Source organism: Rhyacophila brunnea, unplaced genomic scaffold (genome assembly GCF_057557595.1).
Source record: "Rhyacophila brunnea isolate RB1 unplaced genomic scaffold, BYU_Rbru_1.0 scaffold_4, whole genome shotgun sequence".
NCBI classification, from domain to species: Eukaryota; Metazoa; Arthropoda; class Insecta; order Trichoptera; family Rhyacophilidae; genus Rhyacophila; species Rhyacophila brunnea.
The window spans coordinates 7,761,260-7,788,590 of NW_028233068.1; the positions used below are offsets into that span (position 1 = coordinate 7,761,260).

Consider the following 27,331-nt stretch of genomic DNA (forward strand, 5'->3'; position numbering starts at 1 on the left):
CTATTTTATCTACTGATCTATCTCTTTTTTTATGTAATACTGTTTTTTATTTCTTTGTTTCTAAACGTCATGTTGTGAACGTCTTAAACTTATAATTTTTAATGTCCACAATATGTTAAAAATAAATAAATTGAATTGAAAATTGAATTGAATTGAAATCAATACTACCAATAATGGCAGAGTTTTCATTTACACCACGTATAATTCTAAATAAATACGTGGCCAAATATTGATATCTTCTAGCAATATACATACATAATCAATAAAACAATCATTTTATGTTTAATTTATTTATTATTTCTCAAAATATACATAAAATGGCAGTTCATTGAGAATTGGTACATGGATTATTTTAACAGTAGACAATTCATAAAGTTTCTGGTATAATAGATATTCTTATTCATATCCGAAAAACAGACAGAATAGGTAGAATATTGAATTCGATAACCACAAATAATAAATGGTAATAGAGGTGGAAAAATTCGATGTTAAGAGTTTTTTTACGTAATTTACTTTAATATATAAAATGTCGTATCGTTGTATGAAATCTTCAATTTGTATCAAAAATATGTAAAAAATAATCTGAATTTTATATTATAATTATTTAAAATCACGTATGAGTTAACAATATATTCATTGTTGTAATATATATAAGTATATATGTGAAGGGTACAGGGGAAGAAAGAGGGATGTCAATTTTGATGCTCATGAGACAAAATGTAAGATTGCATCACTCATATTGACCTCTTTTCTGCTACTACCATCTAATAAAACCAAAACCATGGAAATCTTTTACTTTTGAAAATATAAAATAAATCAGACTGATCCTTATATTTACAATGCAAAAAGGGAGGATGTCCTTTGATATTCTCCCCCCTTTTGCCTTGTTTATTATCACAAGATGAGGTAAAAGAAATAATAAAAAAAAATTGTGAATTATTTAAGTACCTACCATTGTGAAGTACATGCAAAATAATGGTAATCTTAATAATAATTAGAATGATAATCTCTTGAATTAAGGTTTATTTATTGGTAAGAAAGAGTCGACCTTTTTAGCTTGTGTCAAAAATTTTAATTGGAATATCTTATGACTCGAAGCTAATTTTCTCTATAGTGTTTCAAGATTTTAAGTAGTGCACAAAATTTGCCACTAGGTGGCATTCAAATCTCCATTTCGCATATTTAGTGACATCGTGTATTTTTCCCATGTACCCTTCATATATATAAATTAAGTATATATACCACCATAATAATCAGGCCGTGAGACTAAATTGTAAACTTCGATGGTAGCGCCAGTTATTGCTAATGTGTATTACGAGAGGAATATAGTATAAAATGATGATTATTGCATATTAATATAAATGGTTAAAATTTTAACGAAATATGCACTCGAAAATTTTCATTTATTTCGAACAGGTTGCCGATTCTAAGATAATCAATAATTAGCACTACCATCGTAATTCACAATTCAATGCCACAGCTTGAATATAATCGGTCTTAGAAATATATGTATATTGCATTCAAACATTCGAGGGGGATGGTTCAGTCTTATTTTCAGTAATTTTTTTTTTCGATTGTCTCTTGAGGGTTGCGGCTCTCGCTTGTAGCATCGGCGTCGCTTTGCTAGTAGTCGTCGACGGCATAAATGAAAACGCTCGTCTAACATTCTTATCTCCTTCTCTGGTTTCTGGGTAGATATCCTGAAATACACAAAAACGTGATTTAACCAAAGGTGACATTGAAATTGACTATATTATTATAAATCCAAATATTCTTCAGTGATACTGAAAAAAAAGGTTACCTACTAAGAGTAATGATTAAATTAACTGAAAGTTGTCGCCAGTTACCGTTACCGCAACACAAATTATAGATTCACTCAATCCATGAATGCCACAATATTTAACAATAATAGTAGATTCTAGAAATTTGATTCAAACATTTTTTCAAACAAACGAAACAATAAATCTTTTGAAATGCTCATTTCTAGATACTTTCTGATTGTTGTCATGTTTATTTTCTTATAAATATTTTTGTGAATGATAATTGGTAACACTGGATCCCTCAAATCGTGTTGCACAGAAAACCCCTGGCTATCATACTTCCGGTGGATCTCCAAAAATATGAAAAGTTTGAACTCGACTACGCAAAAAAATGACCTAATGGTTAATGAGATCAGTAATTCTTATGGTTTAAAAATGAACCTCAAGAAAACAAAACTATTACTAGTATCAAAAGCAGCGACACCAGACACCAACCCAAATTTTGTCATTAACAGCGAACCAATCGAACGTGTGACCCATTATAAATATTTAGGTACATGGGTCAATGAGAAATGGGACCAGTCTCAGAAAATAAAAACTAGAATTGAGATCGCAAGGAGCGCCTTTCTCAAAATGAGACGCCTCCTTAGCAATCGAGATTTTAATCTAGGTCTGAGACTGCGTATGGTACGTTGTTATGTGCTATCAATTCTTTTCTATAGTATGGAAGTATGGACGCTAAACCAAGAGATGTCACGAAGACTTGAAGCTTTCGAGACGTGGCTGTATAGACGCATCCTCAAAATTCCTTGGACTGACCGGGTGACAAATGTTGAAGTTCTCAATCGAATGGGGAAGGACCGAGAAGTTTTACGTAGTATCAAAACCAGGAAACTACAATACCTCGGCCACATTATGAGAGGACAAAAGTATAGCATTCCCTAACTTGTCATTCAAGGAAAGATCAATGGTAAACGTAGCAGAGGACGGCGCCGCATTTCGTGGCTTAAGAACCTCCGTGATTGGTACGAGTGCAGCTCCACTGAACTGTTCCGGGTAGCAGACGACAAAGCTAAGATCGCCTTGATGGTGGCCGACCTCCGCTAGGGGATGGCACAATAAGAAGAATATATTATTACTGTGTATTATTAACTTGTATTTATATTCATTTAATTGATTAAAAATATACAATAATTATTGGTTCTAGTTTATAAATGTATTTATTTTGTTTATTGTGAGAGTGATACATGCTTAAATGTGTCTCTTCATGAACTAAAAAATGGCCAGACAAATTAACATACTAACACTGCTATTTTTTTATTTTAATAAGTAATGATTTAAATAGCTTTTTATATAATATATTTCTATATAATATATTATAATAATAATACTCTAAAATTTACCGAAAACTGCGTGAGTAATTTTACTTTTATCTGTTTTTCGTAATGTGCAGGTTTCGTACAGTAGCGCATTTGCTTTTAACTTGAATTATTAATTCCACAGATAAAATATTATATTGCCAAGAAAACCCTCGAAACTCGAATATTGTGTTAGGAACGAATAATATTGTTTTATTAAATACTTATTTCTGAATCTTTCTTACAACACTTACAGTAGTTGATCGTTTCATATATTTCCGAATTATGATTTCTGCATATCTATTCTTTACACAAGATTGTTATCAGCGGCTATCGAGGGTATTCTACCATGAATTATTGAACACACCAAATACCTTACACACATTACACCATAAAAGACATCAAATTATTGTACAGCGCATCTATTCTATACACCAGATTGCTATCGACCGGTATCGGTGGTTATCGAGGGTAGTTTATCATATTTTTGTATTAAAGTATTATAATGTTTCCAATAAGTTAGTTTTCATTGTTACAATACGTGCTATGTTTTAACAGCACCTCTCTTGGCTGTGCTAAATTTTAGAGTGAGATAGATAGTTTTGACTGTTTAGACGGCTAATTGATTGTACCTACAATTATTATAATACCTCAATACATATGAAAAACTTAGTATAAAATAGATGCGCTGGACAATAATTTGATGTCTTTTATGGTGTCAACTGTCAATGATTCATGGTAGAAATTGGTTAATAAGGTATTGGTTTTATTTGTGCATGTTTTTGCTTGTTTTTAAATTGATTAATATAAATGTCTGTTTTTTGTATATTATTCTTTACTATACTGATAATGTCCCTCTGAGGCGGATGAAACCGGTCCAGTTTAATATATAATAAAAATTGAATTAGTACTATACAATTGAGTTATATTAAATTTATAATATTTTCATTGATCCATCCATTTTCGTCAATAGTTTCTAGATGTAGTATGCAAATGCATCAATAAATCAATAAACATTTTTTGTGGCAAACGTATTGAATATTAATTTAACAGTATTGTTGAGGCCTTGGCCTAGATCGCCATAAAAAAATAACATACTAATAATATGCATAACCCATGGATATAGAAACAAACATTATATGTACAAAATCCACTGAATTTTTGAGGGGTTAAAACGCATCTATAAAAATACATTTTGAATTTGAAGTTTCACAAGTAGTTTCTTCTTACCATAAGTTGTTCTTCCAATAGTTGTTGAGAGTCTTCGCTGAGCCTAACTTTATTGCGCGCCAATTTCAATTCCATGTCCAATTTTACCTTTTCTAGTTCCAATTCTTTGAGGCGATCTACCGCATCTGTTTAACATAAAACCAAATATTTCGTTACCTTGCAACATAGTTGATAAAATACATTTATATTATAAATTATTATAATAGGTACAGGGTACAGTCATGAGAATATTAAAATATAAATATTATATGGGGGAGAGGCATAGAAATTCATTATCAAATTAAAGCTTTAAACACATTTTAATCGATCAATACCTATCTAAATACAATGGGAAAACTAAAATATATTTTTTTATTTCAAAGAGAAAGCCACAAATTAAAAAAAAACGGCTAAAAACAAGGGTTTTACTATAAAATACATTTATTGTTTCAAGTAATTTCTTGAAACAAAATTATCGATGTAATGTTGTTTAATAAGTGTTTTTGGAACTAGCATGTCTCTTTTGTCAACATTAACATAATATTATTATGTAGGTAGAGAAAAGAGATTATAATTTATCAACTTATTTCAACTCTGAAGAATTCGTGATTGATTTATTGATTTCTCGAGATTCTCGAAAATACTTGATTTTTTTAAAAAATATATTATTATAAAGATTTGTTGCGTTGAAAATGAAAGTCGCTTTTCCATACAGAATCAAAGTTGACAGCGTTTCCAACATTTTTTTTTAATACCTAACACAACCCTAGTTTATAAATTTTTGAACGTGAATAATATTTTCGAGAAACGAAAATCAAGTTCTCTCAATATTTCGCGAGATGAGAAGTCTCAATTGCAACCTATATACGTATGTGGAGACATAACGTCATTTTTATTGTAAGTCTTAGTGGTAAACATACTACCCTATCAATGCATGCTAAAAAATCGATTACTGTATCATCGACACAGCATACAAACAATCATTATTAAACTGTGTCTCTCATCGGTCATCATATAAAACACCTCGCACCTCACCTTATTATTTGATTTTATTACACAAAATTAAATGTTAAAAATATTTTATTCTTTCATGTAAACGTAAATTGTAAAAATCAGATATCAATTTCCAATACAATAGTGTATTGGGCTACATAGGTACGTTTTATTTACCTTTAAGTTGTATTTCTTTAACTTTTTGAACGTCTTCAAATTGTTTCCTTTTGAGGGTTTCCGTGGCTAACATTTGTCTTTGCTCATCTTGTAAGCGTTCAAGCTCTTCTCGTTTCTCCCACTCCTCAGTTAATACCCTAAAAATAATAAAAACAAAATAATAATACAATAATGTAGAACAGTGTCAGATTCTTGTAGCAGTACAGGCGACTGATTTAGTTGTTTGTATCGTTACTTTCAAATGACACTAACACCGGTCCAAAATGATTTCATCGTGGCCACAATACTAGAAAAATCTGTCCTTCTTCTATCACGAGTATCAGGGTATCAAGGATTTAGCATTGGTTAATAATTGATAGATTACCTATTTGTATTTTTTCGAAAAACAAAAATAATATTTTCCTCATAAACGTTGAATATTATAATAAATATTATCTATCTGGGACAACAAGACGTGTCTATAGATGGATGTATATTTGATGAAATTGTTCGCAGAGTAAAGCTAGGCTGGAGTGCTTTTGGCCGCCAGAATAATGTCTTGAAAAGTGACCTTCCACTGTGCCTAAAGCGCAAAGTGTTCAACCAGTGTGTGCTTCCCATGATCACATATGCGTGTGAAACATGGATCCTAAGTAAAAGAGAGATCCAGAAACCTAGAGTAGCACAACGTGGTATGGAGTGGTGCATGCTGGGCATAACGCGAAAGGACAAAAAGAGGAATGAGTGGATAAGGAAGCAGACAAGGGTTTGCGATGTAATAGAGTTTATTAAAAGCCTTAAATGGAGATGGGCTGGAAACTTAGCTCGAAGAAGAGACAATCGTTGGACAAATCTAGTCATCCAGTGGTATCCAAGAAGTACAAAACGTCCGCAAGGTAGACCTCGAGGCCGCTGGATCGATGAAATGATAAAGTTCTGAGGAAATACGTGGCAACGCAATTCACAGGACCAAGAGAAGTGGGAGCACCTTGAAGAGGTCTTCATCCAGCAGTGGATAGATTCAGGCTGACGATGATGATGATTATAATGAAATTACCATATTATTATAATATATAGGGACAATACATTATTTATTAGTGACATCTCTGATTGAAAACTCTAAAGAGATCGGAGTTGTATAGAAAACTGATCACTATTCGTTTTAGCGTCAAATAAAGCCCAAAAATATAATTAAAAGTAAATTGTAAAGCTATTTACGTATAAATTATTGTAAGTGACAAAGATGCTCTTTCTTTTTGCAATAACCCACTGGTATGACGGCCTCATGGCCTGTTGTAGTGTTAAAAATATAATATTAATATATATTTATTTTATAAACGTTTACTACAACACTGGCTGTCGACAACACTGATGAACATGATAACAAAATAAGATCAGAAATCACCCCGAAAACAGCATCCAAAATTGCTTCTACATAAAAAATCTGACATAAATGTCGTGTTATAAAAAATTAAACACTGTTATTCCATAGCCTGAAGTAGAGATGTTTTAAAATTGTAAATGATATGTTTCAATCCTTCAATCATGTTTGTCAATTTTTGTATGTGTGTTTTGTAAGTGAGATAAACACACATCACAAATTTGCTTTAATGGTAAAAATAATTAATATAAAATATTTAAGATAAAACGAACTTTTTATATACAACGTTTTTAAATTTTGTTGAATTATTATGCTCAATATGCTCAAACTTGTACTTGATATGAAGTAAATAAAAAACAAATAAACAAATATAGAATACTGAAATCTCATTTTGATTTCCATAGGAACGCACGTATATATTATTAATTTAGTTGCTAGGACTACCCCCTAGCAACCAATAATAGTGGATTGGATTACGGATTTCTTCCGAAATAACTTTTCATACAAAACAGAATTAACTGAAAATGAATTCAATTCTACTTAAAGATGGCTAAAAGTATTAAAAGAATGCATTGGCATCGTGTTCTGATATATTCTAAATGTTTCAAATGTCTAGCTAATCGGGAAGTTAGTTAAAAATCGATTGCAAGATTCGTACTGGACAAACAACCACCGGACAAATAAGAATACGAGCTAATAAAAACGTTGTAATAAAGACGCATGCGCCGCTATTTCCCTTCATGTGTGTTATTATTTCAAATTATGTGGTTATATATAATAATAATTCAAATGGATGTGTTAATATATACAAAATAAAACACTAAATATACACATTAATTTGACTGCGTACACCATTTGGAAAACGCTACTGTAGAGCGTCACACTGACTTTATCCTTAGCGATAGGCAGAGGGGCCCGCCAAAGATACTAGCCTGGGGGCCCGCTTCAGGATGTGGGAGCCATGGGCTAACGTTGTATCATATTGAAAACGGGCTTATATTTAAATTAAGTGTAACGTAGTAAAAAATCGTACCTAGCCTGTAAAGCTCTGACAATTTCTTCATCTCTCTTCGCCTGCGTCTCTTCAGCGAGCAATCTCTCTAGCTCGACCTGAGCATTCTGCAATTCTCTCAATTTCCTATTATCTATCTGAGCCATCGCTGCCAAATTCTGGGCTTGCTCCTCGGCGGCTATCCTGGCTTTCACTTCTTCCTCCAGCAGTTGTTTAGTTCGTTTGGCTTCCTTCGCGTTAATGTCTTGCCTGTGCTTTTCTTTACAGCGTTTTAATTTCTGTCCTCGTTGGTAACCAAGTCTTCCCGAAGAATGCTCGATTCCTAATTGAAGTGCTGATATCCATTGTAATCGGCTCCTGAAAAACGTTTTATTTGGGACTTAGTAACTCGTAAAAGACATGTTCTTTAAAATGTGTCTACGAAGAGTTCTGTAATAATCAAACACTAAACACCCACGGTGGCCGCGCGGCTTAAGCGTTGGACTATAAAGCCGTGGGTCTCAGGTTCGAATCCTGGGTCTGGCAAGTACACATATTGTTTTTCAATTTGTGTGTGTCAGGGTATGGACCTAATAAGTTGAGCAAGTGGCTGACATCCATTTCTCGTTAAAAACAAAATCTGTCAATACAAACCTCCACTCCGTGGAGGCCCATATGATCCTATCAGGATCGGACATGGTAGCGGAATTTAGAAAGATTCAGAGTCAGCGAAAACATAGCATACCTATTGATGCCTTCAGTTATACGGACGGTGGAATGCTGGGATCACTGGAGAGGCATAACTAGAACATTTGATAGGAGTGACGAACCTCAATAGTGAAGGCACAAAAATAAAGCAGACAATATTTTTATATATTCTCACTCTTCTAGAATATAAATATAAAATTTTTATAAGTAATAACAATGTAAATTTTGTCACTTTGATGAGAATTTATTACTTATTTATTTTTTGATAATTGTTTGACTGGAATTCAAAATTTCAATGACATCGGAAATAGGGATAGCAATGACGGTATTTCAAAACCGGTATTCCAGTATTTATCAATACCGAAATACCGGTTTTAAAAATCCAAAATACCGGATTTTTTGGTATTAAGAAAGCACACTCGTTTACGTTTTTGAAAATGAATTATACGTTATGTGGTGCTAAAATGCAAATATATTGAGTGAATCCAGAGGTGAAAAAATAATAAAACAAATTTCATCAAATATATTTATATAAGTACCTAGTTGTCGTGATGAATTATCATAATATTATTTCGAAATATAAAACATCCGTGACAAAAATGTTCAATTATTCTATAATTATTGATGACTGTACAAGCGTTGACTTTAAGAAGCTTTTCCTGCAGCCGGACTTATTTGCACTTGATGAAATTTTGAGGGCTTTAGTTAAAATTATCAATATATTAAAATTATTTGTAAAGAATCACTAGTTCTACAATTATGATCGATATATTTAAATATCAACATAATAAATGTAGGTAAGTATGTAGGTTTTTGTTATAAAATAATATTTTTAAAAGATTTTAATAGCTACATATATTGATAAGCACCTACTTCTGTTTTTTAATGTTTAAGAAATACCGGTATTAATACCGGTATTCAATAAGAAATACCAAAAAACCGGTGTTGACATTTTCATTCGGTATTGCAATCCCTAATCGGAAATAATTGAAAGGTTTTCATGAGAGATTTATGTAGTCGTATGGCTGCGTATGGTACGGTGTTATGTTCTTTCAATTATTTTCTATGGTATGGAAGTATGGACGCTAAACCAAGAGACGTCACGGAGACTTGAAGCTTTCGAGATGTGGCTGTATAGACGCATCCTCAAAATTCCTTGGACTGACCGGGTGACAAATTTCGAAGTTCTCAATCGAATGGGGAAGGACCGAGAAGTTCTACGTAGTATCAAAACCAGGAAACTACAGAAACCCGGCCATATTATGAGAGGACAAAAGTAGAGCATTCCCCAACTTGTCATTCAAGGAAAGATCAATGGTAAGCATAGCAGAGGACGGCGCCGCATTTCGTGGCTTAAGAACCTCCGTGATTGGTACGAGTGCAGCTCCACTGAACTGTTCCGGGTAGCAGACGACAAAGCTAAGATCGCCTTGATGGTGGCCGACCTCCGCTAGGGTATGGCACAATAAGAATAATATATTATTACTGTTTATTATTAACTTGTATTTATCATTTGATTTAAAGTTTACTCATATATTTTCCAGGACTGAACGCAGAGCTCTACTATGGTGTGATCAACATATACGCGATGTATTTTCTCGTGCCAGTTTCCGCACACATCTCAGATTTAGAATTTTCCTGGCAAAGCTTGACCAAACAACCGGTAAGTTATTTTCGGCGATCGCTTTCAAGTTTCCGTGGTGTAGTGGTTATCACATCCGCCTAACACGCGGAAGGCCCCCGGTTCGATCCCGGGCGGAAACATTTTTTTTAGTTTTTATTTCTGTAATTATCATAATAGTAGCGTCATAAAAAATGTTAATAACAAAAGCAGTCAAGTTTTATAAGCATACTTTCTTCTGGATTATGTCAAATTATGATTCTTGTAAGTTGATAAGTACCTACCTACTTCTTGTTTTATGTACGATTTTATGTAACTACATAACAATAATTATTAAAAGTATAAAATAATCATATTATTTTTATCTAACTAAAATCGTTCTGGAATCGATATCTCACCAGGTTTGCACATGTTGTTACTGACCAAAAGGCGATCGTTATCAGTATCACTAATGGATAGGATAGGGGCGGCTCTACCTTAAAGGTTCGTAGGGACCATCCCCATATCGGTATCATGTCAAAAATACACGTCCGACATTTTTATCATTGTCATAATATACCTACTTAATTACATGATTAAATGAACTATTTAATTTATTTAAGCCCGTCGCAATTTTATAGAGATATTTATTATTGTTATATAAATGAACAAAGCAATGATTGTAAATTATGTAACAACATAATGATGATTACGCGGTATTAAAGTACCTAATTAATTTAATTAAATACGCCATATTTCACGGTGACACCTAAGCACGCATTAAGAAATCTATGGCGTTTATTTTTCTCCGACCGGGGTCACTCAAGTCCCATCTTGTCACCGCGGTACAATTAATCTCGCTACAAAGTAAAATTAATGCATTAGCGTTAGTATACGCAAACTGGGGAGCAAATCAAATACCCCCACATGGTGAGTAAAAACTCTCGCTGTGTGTCGTTGTTCAAAACTGATATATTAATATTATTAATAATTACATTTATTATTAATTAAATAGGTAGGTCTTTTTAGATGTGTAACGACTCAGATAATCATATTATTAATTCTGAAAAATTACTCATTTCTCTTTAATAAAATCATATTATTATTTAGTAGTTTGGTACATAATGTATAATATGAGAAAGTAGATGTAGTAGTAGTAGTATGTATATTTAATAATTAATGGCAAAACCCCACCACATAGAAAGTCATCAAGCCACCACTGGAAAGGAACATATACAAATAAACGATAACGTGATAGATGCCGTTAAACTGCTGAAATGGTATGGATAAGGAATCAGGTAAGATGCAGTACTCTGTGCTACTACTTAAGCGCCTTGTACTCGTACACGGAATTGCCCTAAGTGATATCCGTGTTATTTTCGATCAATAAAAATAACGGTAACGTGTTACCGTATTAATTAGTTAGAATAGCCCTGCAGTTATCGATATAGCGTGAGTTAAGACGATTATTAGCCGATTATTGAAGAAATATTTACTTATGATCCTGCGTCGCTAACTCGAAGGTTCTCTCAGGAGTCGTCAGTGATAGTCTTTGAGGCTTGGTAGTTCCAGCAACTGAGTCGACCAGACAATGCGACGTCAAAGCAATAGTCCCACAGAGCAACTTTTCTGATGCACTCTTGTAGTAACTCAACTCGCATGGCTGCAGAACGAACCAATATTCGCGGAGAGTTGGAAGAAGGTAGCCTCTTTTCAACAGGAAACCCTGTAATTTAAAGAATATTGAAAATTTAGTAAGGACGTTTTCAATTCATTATTTACGATGTCACCAAAAATATTTTGATCTGATGACTACAGACACTAAGCTGGTGGTCGTATATTATCGAACATCACGCTTATGTGGTATGTTTATAGTTGTCAAACTAGCGACATAATAATATAATAATAGATAACGTCTTTAATGGAACAGGTTTTCCTGTTGATTGTATCAAATTATTAGGAATATAATTGACTTATTAATACTTACACCTACCCAAATAATAAATAATATCTACCTTTTTGATAATGTCTTTGATGAAAGTTTGATAAATTTCTTCGACTGCTTCTACAATTGCCGCCTCGTCCATGTCTCCAGCCCCACAATACTTCGTCTCCAGAACTGCAATGAAGGTGGCCAGCCGAAGAGATCCCACTGCATCGCTTACTCCTTCCCATTGAGCTATGTCCCATGTAAGTCCTAAATAATTCACTAGTTGTTCTGCTACCAATCCGGCTTCGCAACAATCTAACAGTACCTGAAATCAGAACATTGATGAACTGTGATGATTAATGTATTGGGTCCTTTTGTACCAGTGTACCAATTGTACCAGTATATTTCAGACTTATAGGATACATTCAAGTTTTAGTTTTACCTAATAATATGACCGCAAGCGTTGCGGCTGCAAAAAGATAGAGAGTTTAAAGATACTCAATTTGACTGTCCCGAGTTACAGCATAGAGCAAATTTCAGTGACGTATGTTCGCTATAAACTATTTTTTACCTTATAATTATTTGGGTTCTCGGCATCCGGGACCAAATCCCCTAGTAGACAAAAAATTCGGAACAATTGGTAGACGGACGAATCACAAAATATTGGTTTCTCTCTGCTTAAATAGTTTTTTCGGCAGATTAACCAACACACCTGAAAAGAAAGTAAATAGATTCAAATTAATAAATGTCAACAGTAATACTATATATTATATACCTACCTATCAGATAGTGGCGAAGAGTGGAGGTAGGCTGTTAAGATCCGCCATAAATAGTGGACATTAAATTTTGTCAGTCATACGTATTTGTTTTAATTGAAATAAGACTACAATAATTTACAGATGGTGTAGATTAGTTTTTAAAATTCAATTAAACCCTGCGAAACTAAGCCATAATAGATGATTATCAAAAAATACTCGTCTATCTATAGAATATCTAAAATTATGCAATTAAATCGTACATAATTTAAAAATATTTCATGGATAGAATAATATGTGTTATCTATTATAGTTTGGTTTACGCAGGGCTTAATGAATTTAAAAAAATGAGCCAGCAATATGTTTAATATATATTCTTAATCCAACGAAAACAAATAATATAGTTAAGGTAGGGTTTAATTGATTGTAAAAAAAACTAATCAATAACATCTGTAAAGTGTAGTATTAGTTCAATGAAAACAAATACGTATGACTAACAAAGTTTAATGTGCACTATTTATGGCAGATCTTAACAGCATACCTCCACCCTTCGCTACTGCTATTAGATATTATCATAATACGTACTGAATGTTTTACTGGGTAAATAATTGTAATACGTAAGTATATTTTTTTTATAAACGAAAATATATAAATAGTTGTATAGATAGTTAGTTACCGACTTACAAAATGTATTCATATTATGATGATCTGTTGTAGAAGGATATATTATATTTTCGTTTCACACAGGAAAAATTTCAAATTAAATCTAACTGCGGTATTTTTATTACCACGTTTTCATTAGCTCGTATTCTTGTTTGTCCAGTACAAATTTTTTCTTGTTTGTCCAAGATTTGTATTGGACGATTGAAGATTTTCAACTAATTTCCCGACTAGCTAGACATTTGAAACTTTTAGAATATATCAGAACACGACGACAATGCATTCTTTTAATACTTTAAGCCATCTTTAAGTAGAATTGAATTCATTTTCAGTTAATTCTGTTCTGTATGGAAAGTTATTATTGTTGGTTGCTATTGGGGTCCTAGCAATTACATTATTAATATATACGTGCATTACTATGGAAATCAATATGAAATATCAAAATGACATTTCAGTATTCTATATTTATTCAGAATTTCTATCAAGTACAAAAAAAAGTATTTATTAATACATAAAATTGTCAAGTTTATATGATTCAACAGAAAATTTATAAACGTGGTATATAAGAAGTTCTTTTTATCTTGTAATTATTATTTCTAGCGTGGTAATAAGTAACTAACTCATACTTATCTTGAGACTTAAACTAACGGCTCTCATCATATTTTTTTATAAAGTTCTAAGTTATAAAGTTCTCAATTTAGGTTATTTTTTAGAGTTTCATGACATATTATTATCTAAAAATAAAACATTTTTAACAAGGAGAAACAGCATATAATTGACGCCAATTGTCTCCAATGGGTTAAAAATATTGCTTAAATTAAAAAATATATATTTTTGAAAATAAATCAAACCTCATCAATCTTCCCTTCATAGTTCCTCTGCTCTGCCATTGTCATAGACTCTTGGAGCTGACTGAAGACCTCCCTCTGCAGATAATACTTGAAATGTTCAAAATCTAAGTCCAGCGTGGACCGGTAGTGGTCCAGACCCCGCTCCACGCCATATAAGTCGAGCAGTGTTCCTATGTTTGCTGTCAACACCTAGAAATTTAAGGATTTATTATTATTTAGCCCATTAATTAATTACATTATAGTTATAATACTTAATTATAATAACAACAATGAAGTAACCAACTAATTATTAATAGTACCTGTACTATAAATACACTATACAAATTTATAACATAATTTTCTTTGCAATCATTAATTTTTGAAAGTAATTGTCTGTTATCTTTTCGACCAATATATACGTCATTTTTTAATTGGATCGTTAATTTAACGCAAGTCGAGATAATTGAATATGAACCAAGAAGGCGGTCTTTTGACGCAGCATAAATAATTAGGAGATAGGTAGTTACTGATAAATATCCGACGAATAATGATTGTTTTATAATAATATTATTGACCTAAGAATAAGGTGGTATTTTTTGAAATACGCCATTTCTATCGGCATTTCCCAGTGGTTATGCTACAACACACGGCCGTAGCCATAAATTGATAAACGATAAATGAAGTAGGGATTAAGATCATGTTAACGCGCGTGTTTGAACATGTACCTAACCATTTTTTTTAAACGGTACATGTTCAAACACGCGCGTTACCATGATCTTACTTCCTACTTAATTTATCATTTGTCACTTTATGGCTACGGCCGTATGTTGTAGCTTAACCACTGGGTAATGCCAATAGAAATGGCGTATTTCAAAAAAATACTACCTTTTTCTTAGGTCAATAATTAGTATAAAGCAATCATTATTCGTAGGATGTTTATCACATTTGAATGGTCAAAGACATAGCTTTTAATCAGTATCTTTAGAATTGTCTTCAAATGTGTTAATCGTGCCCATTTTTTAAATAATATAATGCCTAATTCTTGTCAAATTTGGGATCACAAAGATTATAAAATATAATGTTTATCATAAATATTTCACTATATAATGTTAACATTAATTTTACTAATGGTTTTGTAAATGCGTTTAAAAATTAATAAATCTAAAAAATCTTAACACCACTGCATATGGATGTACTGAAATATGACTATATTCTAAAACATTAGAGCGAGAGGTTTAAAAGAATACTATTTTATGTAATATATGTAAATACTTTACGCAGTCATCAAATGTTTAAAATAAATATAAAGGATAATAAGTTTGACCTACGCTGAGCATGTGGGCCCTTAATAAGAATAAATAAATATTTATCATTAGGTAATATATTATTAATATTAATTATTAATTCATTAGGTACTTATTTAACGTCACGTCGTTCGCGGACAGAGAGCATTGTACCATCGCGTTCGACTGTAGCAAGTTTTCAATGGGAGGGAACGAGGGGGAATGCAGTGCTGAATGTGAAGCGGGGGGGGGGGGAAACCGCATGCCAGCTTAGAGAAGGCAGACTCTATGTATATAAAATTTATAAACTATGATCATACCTTTAGTTTAGATTTCGGCACCGATCCATTGAACTGCTGCAGTGCTGCGAATGCATGCCAAATACTATTCGTCACATTTTTTAAGATGGCAGCCATTATTAAGTCACTTTAAGTTTAAATCCTCCATATAATCACTTCACTTTATACATCACGTTATTGTCTATTGGTCTAATATTGTTTCCATTCATACACGATTACCTATGTCATTGAAAAGATAATATTAAGCAGGCGAGCACACAGATAAATCGATACATACCTCACTTCAATGAGGAAACCACTCAAAATACCTTGTTCTAAGATAATAGCGCTTGAAAATTTTGCACAAATTCTTACTTCAATTTTAAAAGCCTTAATTTTTTAAATAAATATGCTTATTACAACGTTTTTATTGGCTCGTATTCTTGTTTGTCCGTTGGTTGTTTGTCAATGCGTTTACATATATATTAAACGTATAATGGGGTATTTTTCGATACATGTTTCTTTATATCTGTACCTCAGAGGCAGACGGATGCAAATCCAAATAAGTACCCAATTGTTCAGGAGAGCCAAAAAACTTTTTATTTTAAACGAATACTCATAACTTCTAAGAAAATATACATAGAATGATCATTATTTTTTTTTTCTAATTCAATTAGAGTACTTCTGGAATATGTAAGAAAGGAGTAAATATAATACAATTTTATACCTAAAAAAAATAAAATAAAAATCGTAGTGTGGATTTGCATCCTTCTGCCTCTAAAGATATTTTGTTAATGTGGATTTGTATCTTATTTACCTAGCCAAAATAAAACAATTTATAAGTTAAAAAAAAATATAGGTAAGTATAAATATAACAAAGCAAAACACATTTTTTTTTTAATTTTTATTATGTCATCATCATCATCACCAGCCTGAATCTATTCACTGCTGGATGAAGGCCTCGCTAATCTCCAAGCTGATTCCACTTCTCTCGTTCCTGTGCGTTGCGTTGCCAAGTTTTTCCGCAGAACTTTTTCATTTCATCGATCCAGCGGCCTCTAGGTCTACCTTGCGGATGTTTTTTACCTCTTGGATACCACTGGATGACTAAATTTGTCCAACGATTGTCCTTTCTTCGAGCCATGTTCCAGCCCATTTCCATTTGAGGTTTTTAGCAAACTCTATCACATCATTAATCCTTGTCTGTTCCCTTATCCACTCATTCCTTTTTTTGTCCTTTTGCGTTATACAATGTTATACAGAGTATACAACAAAGTCTTTCGGGATTATCTGAGGCTGAACTGAATCAACTGTCAAAGGATAGATAATGCACACAACGCCTTTCATTTGTTGGTTTGTTTCTTGTTTATTCTTTCTGTCATGTATCAGAGAGGGCGTTGTATATGGATTTAAATTTTTTGTGATTTTCTTTTATTTTTGAATGCGCGAGGTTCATTGTTCAAAATGTCAAAATGTATGAGAAAATGAATTTTCTTCATAATTTATTTTTTCCGTAATTTATCCGATATTTTAATAGTTATTCTGCTATTCGGGACGGAGACAAATCCAACAAATTAAAGATTATAAAAATCGGTCCAGCCGTTCTTGAGTTATAAATGGTGTAACTAACCCGACTTTGTTTTATATATATATAGATTTAAAAAACAAAACAACTCGAATGTACTACGTTTATGTGATAATGTGTTGCCTTATGCGAGAAAGTGTCATTTTTAAAACGTATTTTATTATTCAACATTTTTCTTCCGGTACAAATCTTGCAATCGATTTTTAACTAACTTCCCGACTAGCTAGACATTTGAAACTTTTAGAATATATCAAAACACGACGCCAATGCGTTATTTTAATACTTTTAGCCATCTTTAAGCAGAATTGAATTCATTTTCAGTTCATTCTGTTTTGTATGGAAAGTTATTTCAGAAAAATCCGTAAAAAGTAAAAGAGTATTATTGGTTGCTAAGGGAGTGGTCCTAGCAACTAAATTATTATTATATACGTGCGTTACTATGGAAATCAAAATGATATGTCAGTATTCTATATTTTGTTTGTTTGTATGTTTTTTTATTTACTTCATATCCAGTACAAGTTTAAGCATAATAATTCCACAGAAAATTTAAAAACGTTTTATATAAAAAGTTCTTTTTATCTTTAATTGTTTTTTATTTAGGTACTTCAAATGAACTTAGCAACGATCAAGAAAATTTTAAATTTTAATCAACAATCAACCCAGATATTCCCGTTTATAATTCTTCATGATTAATACCAAAAAGCATTATTCGATTTTACGTTGACCCGTAGAAGAAATTTTTGATTATTTTTTGTTGAATTATAAAGATAAGACCTTTCTACGACGAATTGCAGTATTAACTCAAAACCTTGAAATTTCAAGTTGTTTACCTATATAACTAGGGTATCGAAATAGTTTTGGAGGTACATTTTGAAAAAAATATCCATAGTATTATTTAATAATTTTGAAGGAGCGGTCTAGGGGTATCAAAATCCAGCAGTTGTCACTGACTTCCACATTTACCCCGCCAACTACTTATAAATTTCTCATCACTTCTATTGTGGAATTTCGGGTACATTCTCCAGATCTTGAGTCTAGCGATAAACATTAGCTGGCCTGCATGTATACTTAAAGGTATTCATTCACCTACGAGTTATTGCGAGCTGTCGCATCCACAAGTCGTTATCGAATGCGCACGACTTAACGGTCATAATTATTAGGATTGTTAGTGGCCGTTTGTATCGTCCCCGCAGTCTTGTCTATTATACATGCCGCATCGAAATATTAAAACCAGGGAACTAAAATACCTAACGGGTAAGGAGTACCAGGTAACCGATCTCGAGTAAGAAAGAAGCCGGAATAAGCTTTTAATCATTTAATATTGGTGTATTACACACACTATTGCACGTGCATAATGCGTGTTTCATTTTCGTAGGACACTCACACATTCAAAACCCTGCATCAAAATGTAGCGTATTGAAGATAGCCTATCAGAATTATATTTATTATCTGTTCTGTGATTAACGCAAACATTGAATGCCCCAGATAAACGCACAAATTTATGAGTACCACGGGTCTTTCTAGTCACAGCCCTTGCGTTTCGTAGGATGCTTAATGAAGTGGGCCCAACCCATTGAGAAGACTGTACCAGAGCCAAATCATTCGGGTCAATTCCATTTTATTTATATTTTTCCATTTATGGATGGGGTCCGGTATTGTATTCGCGTCTGGATATAATAATTCTGTGTTGCAATTAAGTTTAATAGATTCTTAGGAAAATCAATCGATTGTGGAATTTATCGTGTACTAATTATTAAAATGTAAAAGATTTTTGATACATCAATAACGGTTACATGTAAATTGTACGTAAAACATTTCACCGTGGCACAGTTCGCTGTGAGCTTTCTATCGGAAAGAGATGACCGTATACTATACGGTCTCCAATTTTATTAGATTCAATATGAACATTTAATTCAATTTTCAAGAATAAAAACCTAACCTAACCTAACAAATAATCCAGTATATCGGCTATTTTTTAAGTTTGTTTGCTGCTGGCTTCCTGTAAACCGACAAAAACCGTGTTTTATTTAGACATGAATTTTATATCAGTACTATACGACACAAATATGTTGGATGGTCTTTAATATACGGCCATATATTTCCAATACAACATTTCATGGTGAAGTGTGATACGGCGAACTGCATACGTACAAGTTTCCGGACACGATCAATAACGATTTATACATAATAACTTGATACGTGACAATCTCCGTGTGTGTATTATATTGGTAGAAATATCTCAAACACACATGCCATATTATATATATCAATAAAAAATGCATGTATACTAAAGTACAGTAGGTACTTAGATATATTCATTATTCTTATATCTATATAGATTATATTCAACTCTGGTGTGACCTATATGACCCTGCGTATCCCACACATTATTTTGTTACGAATTTCAAACAATTCCAGTTGTTACAGATACGAGTGGGGCCTACCAAACTCACAAACTTATATGCTCACAACGATATTTTCTCAGTGTATAAATAATACATATTATATAGGGATTGCATTACCGGTATTTTAAAACCGGTATATCAGTATTTTTCGATACCGAAGTACCGGTTTTAACAATCAAACAATACCGATATATTCGGTATTGAAAGTGGAAACAAAATGTATTAACTAATATATAAAAGGTTTAACATGGCTGTTATTTTTTTGTCAGGTTACGCGATGTCTGGTTTACTTTCATTGTCATTTGACATGTGTAAGTGTAAAAAGTGCAATAAACTAATAAAACATTAGGTGGAATTATCAGTGGGGCACATACAAATATAAGATTACTGCATAATATAAATTTATTGAAAGATCATTCGAAAAAGAGGATGCCAATCATTCAACTACCAAACATCAACATGTCTACCATAATATTATCTTACCTTTACATATTTTTTAAGATTATATTGGTAGATACTTCTATCTTTTTCCATATTATATTTCATGAATACCGGTATTCAATAGGAAATACCGCTATTGGTATTTTCATTCAGTATTGCAGTCCCTAATATTATACAAGTCATAATGTACCTAGATGATAACATTGTATTGGTGAATAAGAAGATGAATTCCTACAAATTAGAATAGTAGGTATCTATGTTTTACTATAGTTTCAGTATAATATACTACAATCAGTGATTCCCAAACGGGGGTACGCAGAATACTGGGGCTCAGCGAGTAGCGTTATTTATTGGTTCTGCGAGAAATCACAGAAAGTTTTTGATTATAAATGTTTTACATTACCCATTTGTAAGCAATGGATTATTTTGAAAATGGTATAGTAAGTAGTTACTTAGTTAGGATTTAATTGAATTTTAAAAACTAACCAACACCATCTGTAAATTCGAGTGCTTAAAGTCAGACAACGTTATCTACAAAAAAGTGTTTTTTTTTCTTGTTGAGATAACGTTATTTTACATTTACGGTTACATGATAGTCAAACAACGTTATGTCAATTTTTTCTAATTTCTTATTAAATCGTCAGTAAAGTTTAACGCTAACTACATAAGTAACCCTTGTTTTCATATTTTTTTAAAACTATCCCTATAAATTTTAACATAATCATAAGCAAGATAAATGTACAATACACAATAAATTATAAAATATTAACATTAGGTTTTAAATAAACATTTCCCTTGTTGAGTAACAAGAATCTAAAATAATGATTTTTGGCTCTCCTGTAAAGTTGCACTTTTGTAGATAGTGTTGTTTGACACTAAGCCCTCGAATTGTAGTCTTGTTTCATTAAAAACAAATACGTATGACTAACAAAGTTTAATGTGTACTATTTATGGCGGATTTTAACAGCCTATCTCCAGCCTTCGCAACTGATACCTACTCGAGATTTAAACATTCTTACTACCACACCCTGACCAGAATTTAATGCATTTCCCATTATTACTGTGTTACCTGATCGCAGTGGCGAAGGGTGGAAGTAAGCTGTTAAGATCTGACGCAAATGGTGAACACTAAGCTTTGTCAGTTATGCGTATTTGTTTTCATGGAAATAAGACTACAACCAAGTCATAATAGATAATAGTCAAAAAATACTCGTCTATGTATAAAATATCTAAAATTATGCAATTAAATCATACATTACTTTGGATATTTTATAGATAGCATAATATTTTGTATCTCTTATAGTTTGGTAGGTATAGGCAGAACTTAATGAATTTAAAAAAAAAAACAACAATTTGTGTAATATGTATGCTTAATCCAACGAAAACAAATAAGTATGAATGAAAAAGTGTGCACAATTTTGTCGTACCGCCCAAAGTATACCAAAACTATTATATTGATTTGGTATAGGCAGGGTTTGATTGATTTTTAAAAACTAATCAACACCACATGTAAATTGTAGTATTTATTAGTTCATTAAAAACAAATACGTATGACTAACAAAGTTTAATGTGCACTATTTATGGCGGATCTTAACAGCCTACTTCCACCCTTCACCACTGGGCCATGAGGCCGTCATACCAGTGGGTTGTTGCAAAAAGAAACAACATCTTTGTCACTTACAATAATTAATACGTAAATAGCTTTACGATTTAGTTTTACCTACTCGATATATAAACATTCTTACTATGTACCATACCCTGACCAGAATTTAATGCATTTTTCATTATTTCTGTGTTACCTAATCGAGATACATTATAATTTTTATAGAAAGCCATATTAATTTTGCGAATTACTTGGCAATAAAGCACGGTGTGTCAGTGGTGTAATTATATTTAAATCGAAGGTCCAGCTACGCCCACTTTTATAAAAACACTCTGAAAAAGGAAAAACGACTTGCCGATATTTCTCAAGATGCATGCGCCGTTTATAATAGGCATGACAGACTCGGTAGGTATCGCTTGCCTACAAGGCGATCGCAGCCAAGTGAAGGTTGATTTGACTTCGACACATGTAAATGTGCCGCTTAATTTCAAATTATGACTTTAATTTAATAAGTATCTACTTATGTACTGCACTTAACCCTTATTGCACGGTGTTGCGTTTTAGCAGCAGTGTTGTTCTCACAGCGTTGGAGCGGAGCTCGGAACAGGAGCACGGAGCAGTGGAGCAATGGGGTTTTACCCGGAGCAGGAGCGGAGCCGGAGCACCGAAAATTTGTAGTGCTCCACTTCTCCGGATGTTCGTTTTATTATTAAATTTTCGTCTTAAAATCCATTGAAAGTAGTATGTATATTTTGACACTTTGTAACACTTGATTTATTTGAAATACGGCAACACTGTCGTGTGATAAATAACCTCACTTAATATCAGAGGCAAATAATGAGAGACGATTTGCTGTCGGTTTTGTTTAATAGAATTAATAATGAAGATGACGATTATTTTAAAACTACTTTTTTTTTTTTTAATTGGTATACATTTATAATACGTTATTAAACTGTAATATTAAATGTTATTAAACTGTATATAAACGTATTAAAACTTTTCACCCGGAGTGGTGCAAACCCTGGAGCGGAGCTGGAGCAAGTATTAGGTCCCGGAGTGGAGCTCTCTTTCTCTAACCCTCTGGTTACTCTGTATATTTTTTGTGTGAATGAAATTTTAGTTAAAATCTTGCAGTTCTCTACAGTGGACGAAGTGTGTTGCCAAATACTAGTTAGAATTTTTATTCATAGATTTCACAGCTAATTAATAATAATATTAAATATGATCGAGTAGAAAAGTATTATACACATTAAACGGTTGCCATTATGCATTTAAGGGTTAAATATTGACACTACATAGTGGATGATGCATGGCGCACATACAGCGCGGGGGGGTCCAGACCTGAACCCCCACCCCAGGAACAAAAAATATTAATTATGTAGGTAAATAGAATATTACGTATTCTTCGTCAGTACCTCATGACTGAGGATCGTGAGCCGAGTGGTTTGCCTTCGCAACGGGTTGGCCATGCTTTTCTCGGCATTTTACGACACGTAACGTTTATGTCATTGGAAGATCTGAAAAAAGGTGAAACCGTCTGAGACATCCAACGTTTGTTTTAATACTCTCACGAGGCATGTCTAAAAACAAGACGATACAAACGGACGCTAACGATTCGAATTAATTATTGTGACCGTTATAGACTCCGCGAATTCGATAACCACTTGTTGATACGACAGGTCGTAATAACTCATATATGAGCACCCGTAGCTATAGCTATAGGTCGGGTGTTCATCGCTAGACTCATAGTTCGGAGTGTCTGGGTATTGGGGGAATATACCCATTTCGACTGAAAATTTCTCGACTTTTAAAAATTCTCGCCAAAATAGTGTTAATTGTTTCTGGCATTGGTTTACGTAATATACCTACGTAGCTTATTTTATTGCCATATTTTGTGAATGACAGTTTGCAGTACTGATGACGATAGGTTAAAGATTGCTTGTAAAATGATTCATTGTTACAAAACTCGATATACCTACCTGCCTACGAGTAATATTTTCGGCATTGAAAATGTCACACAACGTGAAACATTCATTAAGCATTTTTTTCATTTCAGATTATAAATACCGCATTTATTGGGGAACATATCAGTATTTTAGATAAAATAAGAAATCACGAAGAATTGCAATTCCAAAACCTAATGCCTAGGGATGTCATGTCAAGAAAGAATCGATACTGGTATTATACCCGATAGCGGATAAAAGGTATCTTACCGAAATATATGGAAAGAATTTTTCTGTGCAACCTTTTTAGGTCCAGCCAAAATCCACGCTTTTTAAGGTCAAGACAAGACATCTTGAGATAAACCTACCGGCATCAAATAAGAAAGCGTAGTATCAATGAAAAGGTATCGGTACTCTTTTGGCTTGTCTACAATCGTACTAATGCTATCTAGACATGATGTCACATGTCACTACGTCAACAGCACGTTTTGTGACAACACAGATAACGAATACGCACTCACAAGATTTCGCTTTCTATGTACATAGGTATTTATGTAATTAATGTAAACGCAAAAAATATATATGTCTACCTACACCGCGATGACTAGGTCAGTGCTTCCTAACCCTTTTTGGTTACATGTAAATTGTACGTAAAACATTTCACAGTTTCACAGTTCGCCGTGAGCTTTCTATCGGAAAGAGATGACCGTATACTATACGATCTCCAATTTTATTAGATTCAATATGAAGAATAATTGAATTTTCATGGCTGATTTTAACAAAATTCATGAATTCAATAATGAAAACCTAACCTAACCTAACAAATAATCCAGTATATCGGCTATTTTCAAAATTTGTTTGCTGCTGACTTCCTGTAAAGTGTATGAATTTTATGTCAGTGCTATACGACCCAAAGAGGATGGACGGTCTTTAATATATGCCCATATTTCCTAATCAACGTTTCACGGTGATGTGTGATACGACGAACTGCATACATACAAGTTTCCGGACACGACCCTTTTTAGTTTCAACGAACATTTTTTAAATTATCAAATTTTCGATACTGAAATTAGTTACGTATGACATATTTCACTTATGAATTATAATTTTATCAATTATTTTAATGAGATATTTGTACTTATTTGAGAAAAACAATTTTGTGTATCTGCGTCGATGCTTGAAAGACTTAGGTAATCGTAATTCCTGGTTAATAAATTTTACAGGAAATTTTAATTGTGACCAAAGACTAGATTAGTCATAAAATATTACCTATTGCATTTTCTATAATAGAATCAAATCAGAATACAGACAAATAAATATTTCTGAGCTTTGTGAGTTGCGATCATTCTTCAAATTTGGGACCAAATCTTAATTGCAAAAATATCCTGCGGCACACTTCTCAATCGCTCGCGACACACTTGTTGGGAAGCTCTGGACTAGGTCATTCTGCATAACATTATAAATAGGTAGGTGCCTACTTACTGACTACAAAATCAACTAATAAAATAATTTGGCTCTACAAGATCTATATACCTACTGATAAGAATTTATTCGGGGCTACCAAAGCCTGACAGACTAGATGTAGGTTATTGTCCGCTTTTGAAGCCGTGGGTCGCAGATTCGACGTCTGCGTCTGGTAAACTTTCTTACAAAATAATCTCAATGCTAATGTCATTAATTTAAATTTAATAAAAAATGTCTATTTGATATTGACGAAGCAAGCATTCTATTGAAATGGAACTTTCTGAAGCTCCAAATTCGTTACGTCTTTTTACTGCATATGAAAATCTGTGGGAAGAAAAATGTAATCTGATTTCACAATAGAACAATATTTTCTCGAGAAATTCATTGATAATTTTTCGAGAAACAGTAATCTCGAAAATTCTAATCAAAAAAATCTCTCATTTTTTCGAGAATTCTCGAGACGATAAATTTCGATCACAACTTCTACTCACTCTACAATGGACCAACACAAGTTGGCCACTGGGAAAGTTGCAAAATAATATTACCAAGGACCTCACAATTCGTGTGAGAATTTTTAAATTATTATTTAGAATATCGTTTATTTCTTCTAAATATCTAAAAATCAATAGGTATTTTTCGAGGCCACTCGATGGCCCCGCCCCGTTGTTGTAGATTTAGTCACTCCATGCACTGTTTGGGGGCGGCACGTTGTAAAGATCGGCAAATGAATGAAGAAAACGAAAATTTAAATTTTTGAGAGTATGTTTAGCGAAAATAATATTTTATCGCCTGTGGCGCTGATGGTCGTTTCAAACAATGCATCACTGAATATGTATGTAATAATTTAAAGGTAATTAAATTAGAAACAAAAATAGAAGGTTTGACACTTTGCTTATGGATGTCACCGCTGGTATATCAGACTGAGACTTATTAGTCATTAGGCATATGAAAGACTTAAGAGCATACATCAGTGAAACGGCAAATAATTTTCAACAGTAGGTGGGACGATATTTCGCACTCGTTGCCAATCGGAGAGCGATAGTCGAGCTGTGAGCACGTCAATTTGTTTTGTGATGGCGTCGGATGAATATATTCTAAAATCGTGTAAAGATGACTAAAAAACGTTACTCATTTACTCGAAAAAGAAAACATGACAATTAATATATTATTAGTATTATTACTAATATAACAATAAACATAACATTATTTAATGCATGTTGAATTTTTATGACAAATTATATCTTGTGCTGCACGTGTTGTTTGCACAATCTGCGCGTCGCGTAGTCACGATCTTTTTAGACCATGCCTCAGCTGAAGTATAGCCTTAATTAAAAATTTTAATTTTCATTAAAAGATAGCACCAATTTTAACACACCAAAACAGAATACAATATAACAATGCACACATAATATTGGTTGACACGTCATTAATTGGACACTACGGCGGTTTTTTTTATAATTTTAATTTACACTATGAATCATGTCGAATAGTTGCGAATGCGACAAATTAATATTATTATAACAAAACTGGCTTAATCATGATTTACATGTAATTTTGTTACTGTGTTTGTTATGTCGCGACTGTGCAGCCCGCATGTTTACACTGTACTGGAGTGAATTAAAAGCGAGAGTTTTGCAAAATCGTGATGCGGTAACTAACACATTGCCGATCGGATTATGATGCAACGAAACCGGCTGTTGGAATGACATTATTGTTCGTTTAACAAAGTAAATATTATCCACAACAGTATACTTAAGAATTTCCAATTTAATTTCAATACAGTTAAAGACACGCAACTTAAAAATGCCTATTTATTTATTCACTTATTTCTGACGAGGTTCATTCTTTAACGTCGCAGTAAAACAAGATGAAATATTTTCATACGTTGTATAATAATATTATTCTTTCTATATAGGTATTTTAACGTAATCTGTATGCAAATAAAAGTTTTAAGTACATGTACGTGAGTAGATACCTACTATTGTCTGCAGAGATTAC

At 32.8% G+C, this 27,331-nt stretch overlaps 1 protein-coding gene and 1 non-coding gene across 6 annotated transcripts; one reads left to right on the forward strand and one right to left on the reverse strand.

Annotated features, from left to right (window-relative positions):
- Nucleotides 1-300: 300 nt before the first annotated feature.
- Nucleotides 301-26,942, reverse strand: LOC147066779 (differentially expressed in FDCP 6-like). 5 transcript variants are annotated; one of them, XM_085954688.1, is made up of 10 exons: nt 26,895-26,942; nt 15,935-16,132; nt 14,353-14,541; nt 12,658-12,798; nt 12,172-12,411; nt 11,653-11,882; nt 7,891-8,226; nt 5,498-5,634; nt 4,349-4,473; nt 301-1,700 (listed from the first exon to the last, which is right to left on the reverse strand). In XM_085954688.1, exons 2-10 carry the CDS (start codon nt 16,028-16,030, stop codon nt 1,521-1,523), a joined length of 1,674 nt encoding a protein of 557 aa, XP_085810814.1. In that variant the 5' UTR covers nt 16,031-16,132; nt 26,895-26,942; the 3' UTR covers nt 301-1,520. The 5 variants fall into 5 exon arrangements, with proteins under 5 accessions (XP_085810814.1, XP_085810811.1, XP_085810815.1 ...); XM_085954685.1 differs by having other exon boundaries at nt 26,880-26,942; XM_085954689.1 differs by having other exon boundaries at nt 26,803-26,942.
- On the forward strand, nt 10,248-10,320 carry TRNAV-AAC (transfer RNA valine (anticodon AAC)). The gene has a single exon. It is a non-coding gene; the product is annotated as a tRNA-Val (tRNA).
- Nucleotides 26,943-27,331: the final 389 nt, after the last annotated feature.